Source organism: Erythrolamprus reginae, chromosome 4 (genome assembly GCF_031021105.1).
Source record: "Erythrolamprus reginae isolate rEryReg1 chromosome 4, rEryReg1.hap1, whole genome shotgun sequence".
Taxonomy (NCBI): Eukaryota; Metazoa; Chordata; class Lepidosauria; order Squamata; family Dipsadidae; genus Erythrolamprus; species Erythrolamprus reginae.
The window spans coordinates 26,750,867-26,770,543 of record NC_091953.1 but is presented as its reverse complement, the minus strand read 5'-3'; the positions used below and the strand labels follow the sequence as shown (position 1 = coordinate 26,770,543).

General features: G+C 44.1%; 1 protein-coding gene across 1 annotated transcript in view; it reads left to right on the top strand.

Moving 5' to 3' along the window:
• Positions 1-19,677, top strand: part of KATNAL1 (katanin catalytic subunit A1 like 1) — a 53,342-nt gene that overhangs the window by 14,649 nt on the left and 19,016 nt on the right. The window contains exons 4-6 of the mRNA XM_070749873.1: positions 1,095-1,260; positions 2,585-2,712; positions 12,026-12,131. Coding sequence (XP_070605974.1) covers positions 1,095-1,260; positions 2,585-2,712; positions 12,026-12,131 — 400 coding nt within the window. The remainder of the gene's footprint in view (positions 1-1,094; positions 1,261-2,584; positions 2,713-12,025; positions 12,132-19,677) is intronic.

The window sequence follows — 19,677 nt, the reverse complement described above, 5'->3', positions numbered from 1 at the left end:
AATTGTGGCCCCTTTCAAAACTGAGTTCATAAGAGTGTTCAGGAGTGGCTATGCTGTTTCGAAATTCCAGGTATACTACATGTTCTGTCGAGCTCTCTGGTGGAATCCTCCCGAAAATTCACAGATACAAATTTCAGACACACACTCAAATAAACTAAGCACCCTTTTTGTATAGCAAAGAGCACTCGTCTCCAAACAAACTGGTAATTTGTACAAGTCCCTTATCAGTTCTGAGATACTTAGCTTGCAGCTGTGAGGCAATTCACAGTCCTTCTTTCACAAAGTGAAACACACTTTGCTCTGGTTTAGTTTCAAAGCGGGGAAAAATCAGCACACAAAGGTCGAAGTCAGCAAGGCAGGCACGAAACACAACGATCAGATAATCCTCCACAATGGCCAAACCCACAGGCTGCTATTTATAGCAGCCTCACTAATTACCACAGCCCCACCCAACCACAGGTGGCCTCATTTTCTTTGATAATAATCTCTCAGTTGTTGTTGCCTATGCATCGCTCTCCGCACGCGTGGCTGTATCATTAACTCTTGTTCTGAATCCAAGGAGGAGCTAGATAATTGATCTCCTTCTGAGCTGTCTGCCACACTCTACTTCTTGGTCAGAGGAGCCTTCATCATCAGATTCCACCAGGAGCAAAACAGGCCTGTGGCATGTGGATGTCTCCCCCACATGCACAGTCCTTGGGGCAGGAGCTGGGCCAGAGCTAACCACAACACTATACAGTGGTACCTCAACACACGAGTAATTCGTTCCAGACCTGAGCTCGTATGTCGATCAACTCGCATCTCAAACGAATGCCTTTAGACTTTGTTTTTCGCGCCGAGATAACTGGAAGCAAGGAATTCTTGCACCACCTAGTGGAAGCTCGGCTCGTATCCCGAATTTGAGCAGAAATTTTGCTCGGGTCTCGGCTCGTAACTTGGAATACTCGCATGTGGAGCAGCTCGTATCTAGAGGTACTACTGTATATGTATCTGGGGACACTGTGTTGGGAAGACTGAAATTGAACAGCGATACAAGATGGAAATAATTTTACTCATCTTAGCAGTTTCTTGTGTGCTTCCTTCACGTCCCACAGAGTCCCACCTCAGATAAAACGACCCAATCGAGAAGTGAAACCTCTGCGGAGAGAATTGCCAGGATTACAACGGGGACCTGTGGGCAGAGCTCAACCTATATCAAAAAACGAAAAGCCTGCAAGTAGTCGAGAAAGGGAATCTAAAGGGAAAGGGAAAGATGAAAAGGTAAGGGTCCAGAGCAGAGGTTTCCAACTTCTGTCCTCTGGCACCCGGAAGGTATTTTCTGTAACTCACAAGAATGCTTTATAAAGGAAAGAACTAGCCGTGCAGGCTTATGTTTATTGGCTGGTGAGATCATGGAAGGAGGCATTGCTCTTTGCCCATGTTTTGTGATAATGGCATGAGATGAAAGCAGACTAAACAGATGGGCAACAGACAAGAAAGGAAGGGTGCCACCTTGACTGTAGTCCAGAACAGTAGAAAGCAGTAGAAATTCACTACACACATACACACCAAGAGAGCAACTGTTGAAATTAGGATAGCAGTTTGCCACATTCAGCCAGGCATAGGCATAAACACAGATTATAAAATTTTTTAGTCTTGCATTTAGGTGGTGTCACAGACAGGGCAAGGGGTAGAGCCAGCTCTTTATCATTTAGTTACTACCGTATCATCATCCCAATATGCTATATTTAATTTATAGATAGTCCTTTAATTTATAGATAGTCCTTTAATTTATAGATAGTCCAGGAACAAGTGAAATAGAGGCCTTCCTTCCTTCCTTCCTTCCTTCCTTCCCTCCCTCCCTCCCTCCCTCCCTCCCCCCCCTCCCCCCCTCCCCCCCCCCCCTCCCTTCCTTGGAAATACAGTCCTCAGAAGAAGAAAAAAGTATTACAATGTTTCCTCGATTTTCACGGGGGATGCGAAGCCATCCCTTAACACTTTAAACCCCTAAATTACCATTTCCCATTCCCTTAACAACCATTTACTCACCATTATTACTGGTACTCACCATTGAAAAAGACACTTAGTGACCCTGATATATATAAACATAATTATTTATTAACAATTTTTTTTGTTATTTATTTGCAAAAATTATTAGTTTGGCGATGATGTAGGACGTCATCGGGTGGGGAAAACTGTGGTATAGAAAAAAAACTGCAAAGTATTTTTTAATTAATATTTTTTGAAAAACCGTGTTATAGGCTATTCGCGAAGTTCGAACCCGCAAAAATCGAGGGAACACTGTACTCAGAAAATAATTACGTTCTATTCTGATTAACCTGGGCATATCTGACCTTCTGAGTGCTACTTATTCTGTCTCTCCCACAATGGTCATCTGGCCTTCAGATTGCCTTTCAAATTTCCATTTTTCATGAAACATAATATTGGAAATTGCCTGGTATTTATGATGGTGGGTTACTGATTTTGGCTCCTTCACCCCACAACTACAATTCATCTAATTTATCTGAGTAGAACCCAGCTAATTGTTTAAGAGAAGAAGAAAAATATAGATGAATACTTACGTGCTTCTAATTCCTTTATCCAGGGAAAGAAGATCCCCCAGGATGGTGGTGGTGACAGTGAAATTCTGAAATTTGATGGAACAGGATATGATAAAGATCTGGTTGAAGCTCTTGAGAGAGATATTGTGTCAAGAAATCTGAGTATTCATTGGTATAGTAATTCTTCTGTAAAATAAGATATATTAATATTTATTGTGGATGCATATCCAGAAGATGTTGATATTTGGGCAATGATTGTATTTACAGTGGTACCTCAAGATACGAACCTAATTGGTTCCAGGGGGAGGTTCGTAAGACGAAAGGTTCGTAAGACGAAACATTGTTTCCCATAGGAAACAATGTAAAGTCAATTAATCCGTGCAACAAGAAAAAAAAACCCGCAAAAAACCGCTGCCGCCTGGCTATCACCTTTTAAAATAGCGGGGGGGGGGGGGGGCTTTCCCAGCAGCTTCCGGAACCGGGAAGTTTGGCAAAATTTCGGGGTTCGGGAGGCTGCTGGGAAGCCCCGCAGCCCGGCTGTCACAACAACCGGGAGGCTTCCGCCTTTGGGTTTTCCGCTGGGGGGGGGAGCAGGAGGACCTTCCTAACTCCCTCCTCCCCGAGCCAAAAAAACAAAGGCGGTCTGATGCCGCCAGCTTGAGCCAGGAGGCATTCAGGGCGTGGAGGGTTTCTTAGCTTTCCTCTTCCTCATTCTCCGTGAAAGCTGGAGGACAAATAGAGAAGAAACGGTGAAGAGAAGAGCCTCCTTGAAAGGTTGAGGACACATGGAGATCAAACTGGGAAGAGGAGAGGTGAAAAACCTTCCGTGAAAGGTTGGGGACACATGGAGATCAAACTGGGAAGAGGAGAGGTGAAAAACCCTCCGTGAAAGGTTGGGGACACATGGAGATCAAACTGGGAAGAGGAGAGGTGAAAAACCCTCCGTGAAAGGTTGGGGACACATGGAGATCAAACTGGGAAAAGGAGAGGTGAAAAACCCTCCGTGAAAGGTTGAGGACACATGGAGATCAAACTGGGAAGAGGAGAGGTTAAAAACCCTCCGTGAATGGTTGGGGACACATGGAGAGCAAACTGGGAAGAGGAGAGGTGAAAAACCTTCCGTGAAAGGTTGGGGACACATGGAGATCAAACTGGGAAGAGGAGAGGTGAAAAACCCTCCGTGAAAGGTTGGGGACACATGGAGATCAAACTGGGAAGAGGAGAGGTGAAAAACCCTCCGTGAAAGGTTGAGGACACATGGAGAGCAAACTGGGAAGAGGAGAGGTGAAAAACCCTCCGTGAAAGGTTGGGGACACATGGAGATCAAACTGGGAAGAGGAGAGGTGAAAAACCCTCCGTGAAAGGTTGGGGACACATGGAGAGCAAACTGGGAAAAGGAGAGGTGAAAAACCCTCCGTGAAAGGTTGGGGACACATGGAGATCAAACTGGGAAGAGGAGAGGTGAAAAACCCTCCGTGAAAGGTTGAGGACACATGGAGATCAAACTGGGAAGAGGAGAGGTGAAAAACCCTCCGTGAAAGGTTGGGGACACATGGAGATCAAACTGGGAAGAGGAGAGGTGAAAAACCCTCCGTGAAAGGTTGGGGACACATGGAGATCAAACTGGGAAGAGGAGAGGTGAAAAACCCTCCGTGAAAGGTTGGGGACACATGGAGATCAAACTGGGAAGAGGAGAGGTGAAAAACCCTCCGTGAAAGGTTGAGGACACATGGAGATCAAACTGGGAAGAGGAGAGGTGAAAAACCCTCCGTGAAAGGTTGAGGACACATGGAGATCAAAAAAACCCTCCGTGAAAGGTTGAGGACACATGGAGATCAAACTGGGAAGAGGAGAGGTGAAAAACCCTCCGTGAAAGGTTGAGGACACATGGAGAGCAAACTGGGAAGAGGAGAGGTGAAAAACCCTCCGTGAAAGGTTGAGGACACATGGAGATCAAACTGGGAAGAGGAGAGGTGAAAAACCCTCCGTGAAAGGTTGAGGACACATGCAGGTCAAACTGGGAAGAGGAGAGGTGAAAAACCCTCCCTGAAACGTTGAGGACACATGGAGATCAAACTGGGAAGAGGAGAGGTGAAAAACCCTCCGTGAAAGGTTGAGGACACATGGAGATCAAACTGGGAAGAGGAGAGGTGAAAAACCCTCCGTGAAAGGTTGAGGACACATGGAGAGCAAACTGGGAAGAGGAGAGGTGAAAAACCCTCCTTGAAAGGTTGAGGACACATGGAGAGCAAACTGGGAAGAGGAGAGGTGAAAAACCCTCTGTGAAAGGTTGAGGACACATGGAGAGCAAACTGGGAAGAGGAGAGGTGAAAAACCCTCCTTGAAGGTTGATCTCCCAGTTTGATCTCCATGTGTCCTCAACCTTTCACGGAGGGTTTTTCACCTCTCCTCTTCCCAGTTTGCTCTCCATGTGTCCTCAACCTTTCAGGGAGGGTTTTTCACCTCTCCTCTTCCCAGTTTGATCTCCATGTGTCCCCAACCTTTCACGGAGGGTTTTTCACCTCTCCTCTTCCCAGTTTGATCTCCATGTGTCCCCAACCTTTCACGGAGGGTTTTTCACCTCTCCTCTTCCCAGTTTGATCTCCATGTGTCCTCAACCTTTCACGGAGGGTTTTTCACCTCTCCTCTTCCCAGTTTGATCTCCATGTGTCCCCAACCTTTCACGGAGGGTTTTTCACCTCTCCTCTTCCCAGTTTGATCTCCATGTGTCCCCAACCTTTCAGGGAGGGTTTTTCACCTCTCCTTTTCCCAGTTTGATCTCCATGTGTCCCCAACCTTTCACGGAGGGTTTTTCACCTCTCCTCTTCCCAGTTTGATCTCCATGTGTCCCCAACCTTTCACGGAGGGTTTTTCACCTCTCCTCTTCCCAGTTTGATCTCCATGTGTCCCCAACCTTTCACGGAGGGTTTTTCACCTCTCCTCTTCCCAGTTTGATCTCCATGTGTCCCCAACCTTTCACGGAGGGTTTTTCACCTCTCCTTTTCCCAGTTTGATCTCCATGTGTCCCCAACCTTTCACGGAGGGTTTTTCACCTCTCCTTTTCCCAGTTTGATCTCCATGTGTCCTCAACCTTTCACGGAGGGTTTTTCACCTCTCCTCTTCCCAGTTTGATCTCCATGTGTCCCCAACCTTTCACGGAGGGTTTTTCACCTCTCCTCTTCCCAGTTTGATCTCCATGTGTCCTCAACCTTTCACGGAGGGTTTTTCACCTCTCCTCTTCCCAGTTTGATCTCCATGTGTCCTCAACCTTTCACGGAGGGTTTTTCACCTCTCCTCTTCCCAGTTTGATCTCCATGTGTCCTCAACCTTTCACGGAGGGTTTTTCACCTCTCCTCTTCCCAGTTTGATCTCCATGTGTCCTCAACCTTTCACGGAGGGTTTTTCACCTCTCCTCTTCCCAGTTTGATCTCCATGTGTCCTCAACCTTTCAAGGAGGCTCTTCTCTTCACCGTTTCTTCTCTATTTGTCCTCCAGCTTTCACGGAGAATGAGGAAGAGGAAAGCTAAGAAACCCTCCACGCCCTGAATGCCTCCTGGCTCAAGCGGGGCGGCATCAGACCGCCTTTGTGTTTTCGGATGGGGAGGAGGGAGTTAGGAAGGTCCTCCTGCTCCCCCGAGCCGAAAACCCAAAGGCGGAAGCCTCCCGGTTGTTGTGACAGCCGGGCTGCGGGGCTTCCCAGCAGCCTCCCGAACCCCGAAATTTTGCCAAACTTCCCGGTTCCGGAGAGCAAACTGCGTTCTGCGTTCGGAGACTGCTGGGGAGCCGCGCGGCTGTTTTAAAAGGTCACAGCCGGGCTGCGGGGCTTCCCAGCAACCTCCCGAACCCCGAACCCGGAAGTTTGGCTAAAGTTCGGGGTTCGGGAGGTTGCTGGGAAGCCCTCCAGCCTGGCTGTGACCTTTTAAAACAGCCGGGTGGCTTCCCAGCCGTCTCCTGAAGCTGAACGCCAAACCCGGAAGTTCGGGTTTGGCGTTCGTAACATGAAAAAACTTCGTAAGAAGAGGCAAATTTTTTCTGAACCCCGGGTTCGTATCTCGAGTTGTTCGTAAGACGAGGGGTTCGTATCTTGAGGTACCACTGTATTTTGTAGTAATTGCTGATATTAAAAAAAAACCTCAAGAGATTTATTGCACATGAAAGATTAATGGTTTATAGGGCTTGATAGATTAGTCCAAATGCAGAACGGTCAAATGAGAATATAATACATAACAACAACTTTCTTACATATCTGAGGTTATTTTGGATAACACTTCAGATACCTTTGCAGTACTTTTCCTGTTTTAAAAGGGTGGAATAATCTTTCATAGATGCATGACATTTAAAATAGCAAATTGTTGTCAAGAGAAGATCAAATAGGAGTAGTCTTTTATCAGCTAAAATCCTTTGGGAAGTTTGTATATTGAATATGTTATTCTGAAAATCTGGCCTTTTGAATAAAAAAAGCATGCATAATAGAATTTTGAGATTTGAAAAACTGAAAATTACCAATAATTTTCTATATCAATACATAAAACTGATGATGTTAAGTTTTAAATGTATTATTGCATATTGTTTTACGGAAGATTGTGTGGTTAACAGCTGTTTATACTGCTATAAATATCTATTTGGAGAAATCTGCAAGTTACAGACACCATATGGAGATGCTTTAGCCTTCAAGCATTATAGCTCTTCACAAGGCACCCATAACATTACAATAATTACTGTTAAGTCTAGATGGCATCATAAACATGTGAAACTGAAAAAGAGTTGAAAATAACTCAGATAAGATTTCCAGAAATACCTTTAATTCTCAAGTTATTTTAGCAGCCATTGTGTTTCTATCTTAAGTTAGCAGGTAAGCGATGTGAGGACCTTTATCTTTAACTTTATTTTTCATTATCATTTCCTATATTATTCATTTTCTCTGTGGATCACAGAGAATTAGTCTTTGTATTATTTTAAGGAGTTGCCTGAAAAGTAGCAATTCTGTCATTTGAAATTCTGAATGTGATCCTCCTATTTATTCTGCCTGTCCCTAAAATAACAATACAGTGTGATACCTAGTCTTACAAATGCCTCGTCATACAAACTTTTCGAGATACAAACCCGAGGTTTAAGATTTTTTTTGTCTCTTCTTACTAACTATTTTCATCTTACAAACCCACCGCTGCCGCTGGGATGCCCCACCTCCGGACTTCCGTTGCCAGCGAAGCACCCGTTTTTGCGCTGCTTGGATTCCCCTGAGGCTCCCCTCCATGGGAAACCCCACCTCCGGACTTACGTGTTTTTGTGATGCTGCAGGGGAATCCCAGCAGTGCAAAAACGGGCGCTTCGCTGGCAACAGAAGTCCGGAGGTGGGGTTTCCCAGCGAGGGGAGCCTCAGTGAAATCGCAGCATCACAAAAACACAGAGGTCCAGAGGTGGGGTTTCGAGGACTTTGGTGTTTTTGCGATGCTGCGATTTCACTGATGCTCCCTCAGAGGATTCCCAGCAGATCAAAAACGTGTGCTTCGGCTGGCAAAAGGGGTGAATTTTGGGCTTGCACGCATTAATCGCTTTTCCATTGATTCCTATGGGAAACAATGTTTCATCTTACAAACTTTTCCCCTTAAGAACCTCGTCCCGGAACCAATTAAGTTTGTAAGACAAGGAAGGTATCACTGTATGTCTTTAATCTGCAAAACCATTGCTGGTTTACTTTACTTATATTTCCTGTCCTTGACTAAAATAATTAATATGACTAAAACGGAATAATGGAAAGGAGTTTTTCAAGTGCCCAGTAGATGGGACAGCTTTTTTTAAATAAGTTTTTTTTAATTAATACAAAATAAAATACATCCGTCAGCAGTGTATCATCTGGTTGCAACTTTTTCTGTCTAACATCCTTTTTCAATATCTTATCTTCATTATACCTCATCTGCTTTATAACATGTTTCCCCCAAAATAAGATCTTGTCTTATATTTTTTGAACCCTCAGATAAGTGCTTGGCCTTATTGCCATGAACTTAAAAGCCTGATTGGGCTTATTATCAGGGGAGATCTTATTTGGGGGAAAACAGTACATTTTTCTTATAATCTATCAATTATTTTATTTGTTTTTTATGTTAATATATATTTTTAAACTCATCAATTTCAAAAAAAATTATTCTCCAACCTTTTATTCAAATTATTGTTTCTCTTTAATTCTCTAGAGTCAATCTATTCATTTCTTCTCATTCTAATATTTTCTTTATGACATTCTTATCACTAGGAATCTCTCTACTTTTCCAGTGTTGTGCAAATACAATTCTAGCTGCTGTTAATATATGCATAGTCAAATATACATTAGCTTTTTGATACATTTCAGATAAAATTCCTAACCGAAATATTTGTTGTACCATTTCTTCCAATTATTTCTTATTTTTTGTCCAATATTTTTTTGCTTTTCCACATGTCCACCACATAGGATAGTAGGATCCTAGCATTTGGTGACATTTCCAACATTTCACTCATTTTTTTTCCTTAAACATTCTTGCAAATCTCTCCGGTGGTAGGTGCCATCTGTAAAACATCATATACAAATTCTCTTTAAATGCAGTTGACATTGTTAATTTATAATTTCTATCCTACAGCTTCTCCCATTTATCCAATTCTATTGTATAACCATTTTTTATCCATGCTATCAGTTTTGCTTTTATTTATTTATTTATTTATTTATTTATTTATTTAATTAATTATTCAATTATTTAATTATTTATTTATTTAATTAATTAATTTGACTTCTCTGCTGCCCAATCCCGAAGGACTCAGGGCGGCTCACAACAGTGAACTTGCTCTTTTACTTGCTCTTCTCCCAATTTAATTCCTAATAAATAAATATACAATTTTTAATTAGTTTTTCTTCTGTTCCTGTTAGTATTTTATCCAATTCTGTTAATTCTATATAAAAGCCCTGCTATTTAAACATCTTTTTCATATCTAGATTGTATCTGCATATACATATACCATGTTATATTCATCCCTTTCTCCCTTAGTTCTTCTTTCAGTTTGAGCTCCCCTTCTTCATTTAAAATATCTTTATATCTAACTATTGTTCCCATAATATTCGGATGTGTCAATGCTTCCATTATTGAAAGCCAAACTGGTACTTTTGTATAATATTGTCCTTTAACTTTCTCCCACACAAATATTAAAGCATTTCTTATATAGTGCCTCTTAAAATATCCATGTAACTTATTTTTCCCATAACATGAAAAAGCTTGCCAGCCGAATTCTAAATCATCTTCCTCACTATGGTCCACTCCTTTATCCATGTCAGTGCTGTGGTTTGAAGATATAGTTCCCAGTTTGGTAGTCGAAACCCTTCAGTCCTTTTATCTTGCATCATTTTCAGGCCAATTCTTGCCTTTTCCCCTTGCCAAATAAACTTAGGAATTATCTTATTTAATTCTTCAAAATATTTCTTTTCCAGTTTTATTGGAATTGTCTGAAATAAAAATAATAATCTTGGCAATGTGTTCATTTTAATAGTTGCCACTCGTCCTGTCAATGATAATTGCAGATTCTTCCATTTTTCCAGATCTACTTAGATTTGTTCCAGCAATTTATGATAATTGTCTTTCCTTAATTATTACACATTTCGTTGTCAACTGCATCCCTAAATATCTTTATGTGGGCTAGCTTTGAGTGTCACCCTAGAGCAGTGGTCCCCAAACTACGGCCCGCGGGCCACATGCGGCCCACTGAGGCCATTTATCTGGCCCGCCAGTGAGTGACAAGAGCACAGGGAAAAGAGAGAGAGAAAGAAAGAAAAGGGAAAGAGAGGGAGGGAAGGAGAAGTGGAGAGGAATGAAGGAGGGAAGGAAGGAAGGAAAGAAGGAGAAATGGAGGGAACAAGGAAGGAAGGAAGGAAGGAAGAATGAAATGGAGGGACAGAGGAAGGAAGGACTGTTTTTTTTGGGGGGGAGGGTTAAATTTTTCTCTCAACATACATTCAAACAACACAGTGTACCATCTAATTTTCCATGAATAAAATGTGGTATTTTGTTAGTAACTAATATCAATCATCAAAAAAGTTGCAAAAGTTTTTTTTTTCTAATTTTGTCATCCAGTTACATTCATTTTCTTTTAATTAAATTCCCTCCTTAATGTTCCTTCAAAAAGTGCAACACCAATTATATTTCTAACTTATTAACCATTATGCCAAAGTGCTTCCTTCTTTCTTTATACATTTTTCATAAGCCAAGAAAACCTTGTATAGCCAATCAGATGTTAACAAAAGAAAATTAAAAACAAAACATAAACATATATGAATTTCAGATCTTCTCCCCCCCCCTCTAAATAGTACGTTCCCATTTTGTTTTTTACTTTAAAACAAGGTATGTGCAGTGTGCATAGGAATTTGTTCATAGGTTTTTTTTTATAGTCCAGCCCTCCAACAGTCCGAGGGACAATGAACTGGCCCCCTGTGTAAAAAGTTTGGAGACCCCTGTCTTATAGTGTCTCTTAAAATATCCATGTAACTTATTTTTCCCATAACATAAAAAAGCATGCCAGCCGAATTCTAAACCATTTCCTTCCAAAGTCAGTAACTTTACATTCCTCACTATGATCCACTCCTTTATCCATGTCAGTGCTGTGGTTTGGTGATATAGTTCTCAGTTTGGTAGTCCAAAACCTCCTTTAGTCCTTTTATCTTGCATCATTTTCAGGCCTTTTCCCCTTGCCAAATAAAGTTATGAATTATCTTATTTAATTCTTCAAAATATTTCTTTTCCAGTTTTATCGGAATTGTCTGAAATAAAAATAATAATCTTGGCAATGTGTTCATTTTAATTGTTGCCACTCGCCCTGTCAATGATAATTGCAAATTCTTCCATTTTTCCAGATCTACTTAGATTTGTTCCAGCAATTTATGATAATTGTCTTCCCTTAATTGTTACACATCTCGCTGTCAACTGCATTCCTAAATATCTTTAGATGGGCTAGCTTTGAGTGTCACCCTAGAGTTTGGAGTCGGTAGCCAAATCTAGAAAGCAGACACGAAGCAAATCCACATGGCGGATCCATATCAGACTAGAGTTGTACATTCCAGTTCTGTTACTGTAGAAAAGCTTCTTGAGTTTACTGCGAGTGCTGTTTTGCTTACGAAGCACAACTTCATGTCTAAATAGTACCACGAACAAAAGGCTCATTACAGACACTCATTAAAATGTGCAACAATGCTGAAAAGCTTTTTAGGTGTTGCCTTGATAATCATGTTTTCAAGAAACCTATTTTTAAACTGAACATGGTGTTCCGCGATTAGCTGCAAGTCATTTTCCGCATGTCTTTTAAATGGAAGGTCATTTTTCAGAACACTGAATTGTGCTAGCATCCTGTGCGAGAACTTGTCATGATATATTTTATCAATGAAGTGCAAGCATTTCACATTTATTTGTATATTTGTCGTTGCAAAAAACCCCGAGAGGTATTATTGTCTTTCTAAAACTGAGTTTTATTTTCCGTAGGGATGATATCGCAGATTTAGAAGAAGCCAAAAAATTATTAAGAGAAGCAGTTGTTCTTCCACTGTGGATGCCAGATTTTTTCAAAGGCATCAGAAGACCTTGGAAAGTAAGAGCCCTCTAGCTATTATATGTGTGTGTTGTCCTTATACTCATGGATAACATTGTATATATTCAAACATTTTCTCTTGCAACAGATCTACCAATTTGGGGCATATACTGTATATTAAATGCAATATTTGGTTATTATTTTTTTTTAAAAAGGAAATGAAATATTCTGAATAGAGAATCCTTAACTCCATGGATACAAAAAAAAGGGAGTTACGATCTGGATCTGAAATTCTCATTCTTCCCTCCCCACAGTCATGTATTCCTATTTCGAGCACTCGGTAATTGGCTCACATTTACAGATGTTTGCAGTGCCCTGTCATCAAATGACTTTCATGTATGGGAGGGGTTTTTTTCTGGAAAACGGTGTTTGCTTTCCAAGCAAAATGGGTTTCCAATGAAAAAATAGCAAAACACCTATTGCAGATAATGAATTTGCTTAACAGCCACATATTCGCTTAATGCCATGCTGATTCACATAACGATTGTTGGAAAAAGTGTTTGCAAAATTGAGTTGGTCAATTTATTTATTACTACTATTATTATTATTATTATTATTATTATTATTATTATCATCATCATTATCATTATTATTTATTAGATTTGTATGCCGCCCCTCTCCGTATTTATTTATTTATTTGTTTGTTTATTTGTTTATTTTTTGTTTGTTCCTTCCTTCCTTCCTTCCTTCCTTCCTTCCTTCCTTCCTTCCTTCCTTCCTTCCTTCCTTCCTTCCTTCCTTCCTTCCTTCGATTTTTATGCCGCCCTTCTTCTTAGACTCAGGGCGGCTTACAACATGTTAGCAATAGCACTTTTGAACAGAGCCAGCGTATTGCCCCCACAATCCGGGTCCTCATTTTACCCACCTCGGAAGGATGGAAGGCTGAATCAACCTTGATGAACCAAAGAACCATAATTCTGAGCTTTTGATACAAAGAATAGAGTCTACTGAGCAAGTATGATCAGATGATGCTAAACCAATGATGGTGAACCTTTTTTTCCTCGGGTGCCAAAAGAACGTGCATGCATGCTATCGCACATGCATGAGTGCCCACACCCATAATTCAATGGCTGGAGAGGGCGAAAATAGTTTTCCCTACCTCCCAGAGGCCCCTCTGGAGACTGGAAATGAACTGTTTCCCAATTTCTGGTGGGCCCAATAGACTCATGTTTCACCCTTCCCAGGCTCCAAAGGCTTCCCTGGAGCTGGGGAGGGTAAAAATGCTCTCCTCCATCCCCCTGGAGGATCTCTGGAAGTCAAAAACGCCCTCCCAGAGCCTCTGAGCGAGCCAGAAATCACCTGGTTGGCACACACATGCTTGTTGGAGCTGAGCTAGGGAATGACACCGCGTGCCACCTGTGGCACCCGTGCCATAGGTTCGCCATCACTGTACTAAACCACCGTAGAAGAGGCTCTTGTTTTCCTGTACAGAGTACAAGGCTAGAATTTTGTTCATTTATTTGTGCTTGTTTCATTCCAGTTTCTCCGGACTCTGAGCATCATGCATGTCCTCTATAAATCAGGTTAAAACTAACAAAAATCAGAATATGCCTGTAGATACAAACTCTGGAAATGTCAGTTATACTGAACAAATACAGTGATACCTCATCTTACAAACTTAATTGGTTCCGGGACAAGGTTCTTAAGGTGAAAAGTTTGTAAGACGAAACAATGTTTCCCATAGGAATCATTGGAAAGGCAATTAATGCGTGCAAGCCCAAAATTCACCCCTTTTGCCAGCCGAAGCGCCCATTTTTGTGCTGCTGGGATTCCCCTGAGGCTCCCCTCCATGGGAAACCGCACCTCCGGACTTCCGTTGCCAGCAAAGCGCCCGTTTTGCTCTGCTGGGATTCACCTGCTGGGATTCCCCTGCAGCATCACAAAAACACAGAAGTCTGGAGGTGGGGTTTCCCATGGAGGGTAGCCTCGGGAATCCCAGCAGCACAAAAACGGGTGCTTCGCTGGCAACGGAAGTCTGGAGGCAGGGCATCCAAGCGGCAGCGGTGGGTTTGTAAGGTGAAAATAGTTTGTAAGAAGAGGCAAAAAAATCTTAAACCCCGGGTCTGTATCTCGAAAAGTTTGTATGATGAGGGTTTTGTAAGATGAGGTATCACTGTACTTCAAAATCAGGGGGAATAACATTAGGATTTCCCAACTCCCGACGTCTTCTGAAAAAGCAACATTTTAATGGCATTCCTAAAATTCTAAAACTATTTTTTTCTTTTCTTTTTTTTTGGGGGGGGGGGTCAGGGGGAATGGTGTAGAAGAAGGGCAGCAATTGACAAAGCTCATATCTATGATGTTGCTTGGTGACATTCCCAGAATGCAGACATAGAGATATTATTGGATAGGTAGATACATAGGGGTCCCAAAGATACCTAGTCCTGAGCTGTGAAGGCTTTAAAGGTGCCAACCAGAATCTGAAATTGCATATAAAATTGAATCCTAAACTAGTGTATGACTGAATTAAGGGATTCCCATAACTACTCAAGTTGTTGCATTCTGAATCATCGGTAGCTTCCAATTATTCTTCAAGAATAGCTCATATAAAATGCTTGTACAGATCCAAGCAAGAGAAGACTAACCATGAGTGAAGAAGTCTTGATAACTACACATAATGGAGCTGTGTGATGGCCCGGGCAGAAGTCATATGATAAGGTCATCAGATTGGCAATTTCTAAGATACCGTGTTTCCCCGATAGTAAGGCAGTGTCTTACTATCTTTTTACCCCCAAAAGCCCCACTGTGTCTTACTTTGGGGGTATGTCTTACATTGTCCCGGGCACCGGGGCCGGCTCGTCTTCGGGCGCGGGGAGCTGCCGGAAAGGAGGCGGGCGAAGGAGGGCGCCTGACCGCGCCACTCACCTTTCGGCTGTGCTGATTCTGGCTGCTCATCTTGCAGGGAGCCCCCAATTCTTCTTCCCCGCGTGATGTGATGTGGGCCACCCCCTTCACCTGGTGCACGGGGCAGGGAGAGACCTCGACGTTCGGCGGGTTGCGGGGAGCATCCCCTCGCTGCTCCCGGCAATTTTTGTCGGCAGGGGAGGCCAACTCCGCGGCGACACGGACGCTCGGCTGGCTGGCTAAAGGCAGGCCAAGGGGTGGATGGGCAGTCAAAAAGGGTGAGCGGCCGCCGCTGTGCCCTCCTTCACCCGCCTCCTTTCCGGCAGCTCCCTGCGCGCCCCTCACCTTCGCTCGCCGCGGCGCCACCGCCTCTTCCCCTGCCAAGGCTCAGCTGCAAGCGGCCAGCGAGGCCGATCGGCTCCGAGGTGAGCGGAAAGGAGGCGGGCGAAGGAGGGTGCAGCTCCGTCCGCTCGCCTCGGAGCCGATCGGCCTCGCTGGCCGCTTGCAGCTGAGCCTCGGCAGGGGAAGCAGCCAGCGAGGCCGATCGGCTCCGAGGCGAGCGGCCGCCGCTGTGCCCTCCTTCGCCCGCCTCCTTTCCGGCAGCTCCCTGCGCGCCCCTCGCCTTCGCTCGCCGCGGCGCCACCGCCTCTTCCCCTGCCGAGGCTCAGCTGCAAGCGGCCAGTGAGGCCGATCGGCTCCGAGGCGAGCGGAAAGGAGGCGGGCGAAGGAGGGCGCAGCTCCGGCCGCTCGCCTCGGAGCCGATCGGCCTCGCTGGCCGCTTGCAGCTGAGCCTCGGCAGGGGAAGCGGCCAGCGAGGCCGATCGGCTCCGAGGCGAGTGGCCGGAGCTGCGCCCTCCTTCACCAGCCTCCTTTCCGGCAGCTCCCTGCACGCCCCTCGCCTTTGCTCGCCGCGGCGCCACCGCCTCTTCCCCTGCCGAGGCTCAGCTGCAAGCGGCCAGCGAGGCCGCTCGGCTCCGAGGCGAGCGGAAAGGAGGCGGGCGAAGGAGGGTGCAGCTCCGGCCGCTCGCCTCGGAGCCGATCGGCCTCGCTGGCCGCTTGCAGCTGAGCCTCGGCAGGGGAAGAGGCGGTGGCGCCGCGGCGAGCGAAGGCGAGGGGCGCGCAGGGAGCTGTCGGAAAGGAGGCTGGTGAAGGAGGGTGCAGCTCCGGCCGCTCGCCTCGGAGCCGATCGGCCTCGCTGGCCGCTTGCAGCTGAGCCTCGGCAGGGGAAGAGGCGGTGGCGCCGCGGCGAGCGAAGGCGAGGGGCGCGCAGGGAGCTGTCGGAAAGGAGGCTGGTGAAGGAGGGCGCAGCTCCGGCCGCTCGCCTCGGAGCCGATCGGCCTCGCTGGCCGCTTGCAGCTGAGCCTCGGCAGGGGAAGAGGTGGTGGCGCCGCGGCGAGCGAAGGCGAGGGGCGCGCGGGGAGCTTGGAAGCAATGTCATCGCCCCCCCCCGCAATACCCCCGTGTTTCCCCGAAAGTAAGACATATGTCTTACTTTCGGGGTATGGCTTATATAAGCCGACCCCCCTGAAACCCCCCATATGTCTTACAATCGGGGGGGGTCTTACTATCGGGGAAACACGGTAGCATCAGATTATCTTGTTGCTGTAATAGTATTAACAGCTTCTCCATTGCCATTTTATCTAGCAAATCTCATTCAGTGGATTTATTCCAAGTAAAATTTCCTATGCCCTTCCCCCAAACAATTTCTAAAATATGAGTTATCTTTATTGCAGATGAATTTGTAAGCTTTTAATGATAAAATTGCTCATGTTTGATTTTATTTGGGGATTACAAGTTTGTAGAGGTGGTTGAAATTATGAGACATGCTATGACTCAATGTTTTTATTTGGAACAAGTTCACTATCTTTCTTGTGTTGAAATGAAGACCATGATTATTATTATTATTCTCATTATTATGAAATGGGAATATGGTTATTATCAAATAGTATTTTTTAAAGGAAAACTGGATATTTTTTTGAAGGCTGCTCCCCATACCCTTATGTTTTGATTTTTGATTGAATTATTGCTTCACTGAATATCTTTCATTTTAGACAGTATTATCCAACCTACCCTGTTTTAGATGTAGCTATCATTCATTTCCCAGACACCTGCCAGTCTAATTTTCAGGCTTTTTAAATTGCTGCTTATTATCTTTTTAAATTACTGCTTTATTATCTGATTCTGTAATGGGCATCCACAGCAGGCCAAGCTTCTAGAGATCCCTAATGTGATAATTTATTGAAATTATCATTTCAATAAATGTAAGCAAATACAACTTACCTCCACTTAAGCTTAAATAGTTAGGTAGGCATTTGCTAAGGCTTTTTCCTGTTTTAACTTAAAAGAAATGTGGTTGTATGGATATAGTTATAAATCAGGGATGTCAAACTCAAAACGAAACGTAGATCTGTGCTTAGATCTGGCCCATGGGACTGGCCTGGAAATATGAAAGGAATGACCTGGAGTGCCTCTAACGGCTAAAATGAGCCGAGAGGGCTCCTCTGTGGCCCATTTTCAGCCAGCAGAATGCTGCAGAAGGCTCTGATGGCCGAAAATGTCCCTCCCCTGTGACCTGTTTTGGCTGGCAGAGGCACTGCGGGCCGTTCCTTTGTTATTTCCAGATCATCCCCGTGGGCTGGAGGCAAGAGTGCTGTAGGAGGCAGCACCTTCTTCACCTTCTCTTTAGCAGCATCTGCCAACTAGAACTAAGTATCCTCTAAGATCTGCATGGCTGTTGTTCAGAAGAGCCAAAAACATCTGCCTCTTCACCCAAGTCTTTGATGAGAGAGAGTGACCCTCTTTGTGTAGCTGAGTTTGTCATCTTTTATCTCTGTTGTTGTTAGCTCTGGCCCAGCTCCTGCCCCAAGGACTGTGGATGTGGGGGAGACATCCACATGCTGCAGGCCTGTTTTGCCCCCGGTGGAATCTGCTAATGAAGGCTCCTCTGACCAAGAAGACATGAGTGACAGGAGGAGAGTGTGGCAGACAGCTCAGAAGGAGATCAATTATCTAGCTCCTCCTTGGATTCAGAACAAGAGTTAATGATACAGCCACGCATGCAGAGAGCGATGCATAGGCAACAACAACTGAGAGATTATTATCAAAGAAAATGAGGCCACCTGTGGTTGGGTGGGGCTGTAGTAATTAGTGAGGCTGCTATAAATAGCAGCCTGTGGGTTTAGCCATTGTGGAGGATTATCTGATCGTTGTGTTTCATGACTGCTTTACTGACTTTGACCTTTTGTGTGTTGCTTTTTCCCCGCTTTGAAACTAAACCAGAGCAAAGTGTGTTTCACTTTGTGAAAGAAGAAGGACTGTGAATTGCCTCATAGCTGCAAGATAAGTATCTCAGAACTGATAAGGGACTTGTACAAATTACCAGTTTGTTTGGAGACGAATGCTCTTTGCTATACCAAAAGAGGGCTTGGTTTAAGTGAATTTTCATTATAAAGAACATTGTTTTGAATTTTCAAACGTGTGTGTGTCTGAAATTTGTACCTGTGAATTTTTGGGAGGATTCTACCAGAGAGCTCGACAGAACAATCTCAATCTTTTATCATGATTGATTTCATTGTAAATTTTTTGATTGTTGTGAGCCACCCAGAGTCAGAGAATTGGGTAGTATATCAATTTTGTAAATTATTACTTATATTAAGTCCTTCTCTAAGGTGGGTCAGAGGTAGTAACAAAGATTGATAGACTGTTGGACAATTTTTAGAGACATATGGAGAAATATGGGGGTCTATCCTCCATACTAACTCTTCTGTCGGGCTCTCTGATAGGAGCCTCCCGAAAATTCAAGGATACAAATTTCAGACACATACACGTTTGAAAATTCAAAACAATGTTCTTTATCACAAAAGTCAAAATAAACTAAGCACTCTTTTTGTATTGCAAAGAGCACTCATCCCAAAACAACAGGGTACTCTGTACAATTTCCCTTAAGCAGTCATTAAGTACTTAGCCAGCAGCAGTGGAGTAACTTCACACCCCTTCTTCTTCCAACGAAGTGAGACACACACACACACACACACACAAGTTGCTCTGCTTTGGTTTCAAAGGCATGAAAAAGCAACAAAGTCCAGCACACAAGATTCCTGACGAAACTGCAACTGATATTCTTCCACAATGGCCAAACCCACATGCTGCTATTTATAGCAGCAGCCCTAATTACTGGAGCCCCACCCAAACACAGGTGGCCTCCCTTATTTCCTGCAATATGTTCTTACTTGGTCTCTTCTACGCATAATTCTGCGCTTGCGTGGATCCAAAATGTCATCATCTGAAGCTATAGAAGATAAGGAAGATTGACTGCCTTGGCTGTGTGCCAAGCCCCCCTCTGCTGAGTCACTCCCACCTTCTTCTTCGTCCGAGGAAACTAAACTCTGATCTGATTCTGTCGGCAATAACACAGGCCTGTGACATGTTGAATTTTCCCCTGCATCCATCTCCCCATTCCCTGGGGCAGGAGCTGGGCCAGAGCCAACCACAACACTAACCTACCCAGGCTTCATGCTATGGGGAATCCAGAGCATGATACCATGGTCTTTCGAGACTGAAAGGTGCCAATGCAACGGAGAAATTGTCAGTTCATTGATGCTCTACTCCTATACAAAAGAGTCAAGCACCATAGCATTAACGGACTCTACATGTCTTTAATCTCTACATAATGGAATTAAGACTATTTGTGCCATAAAGTAAA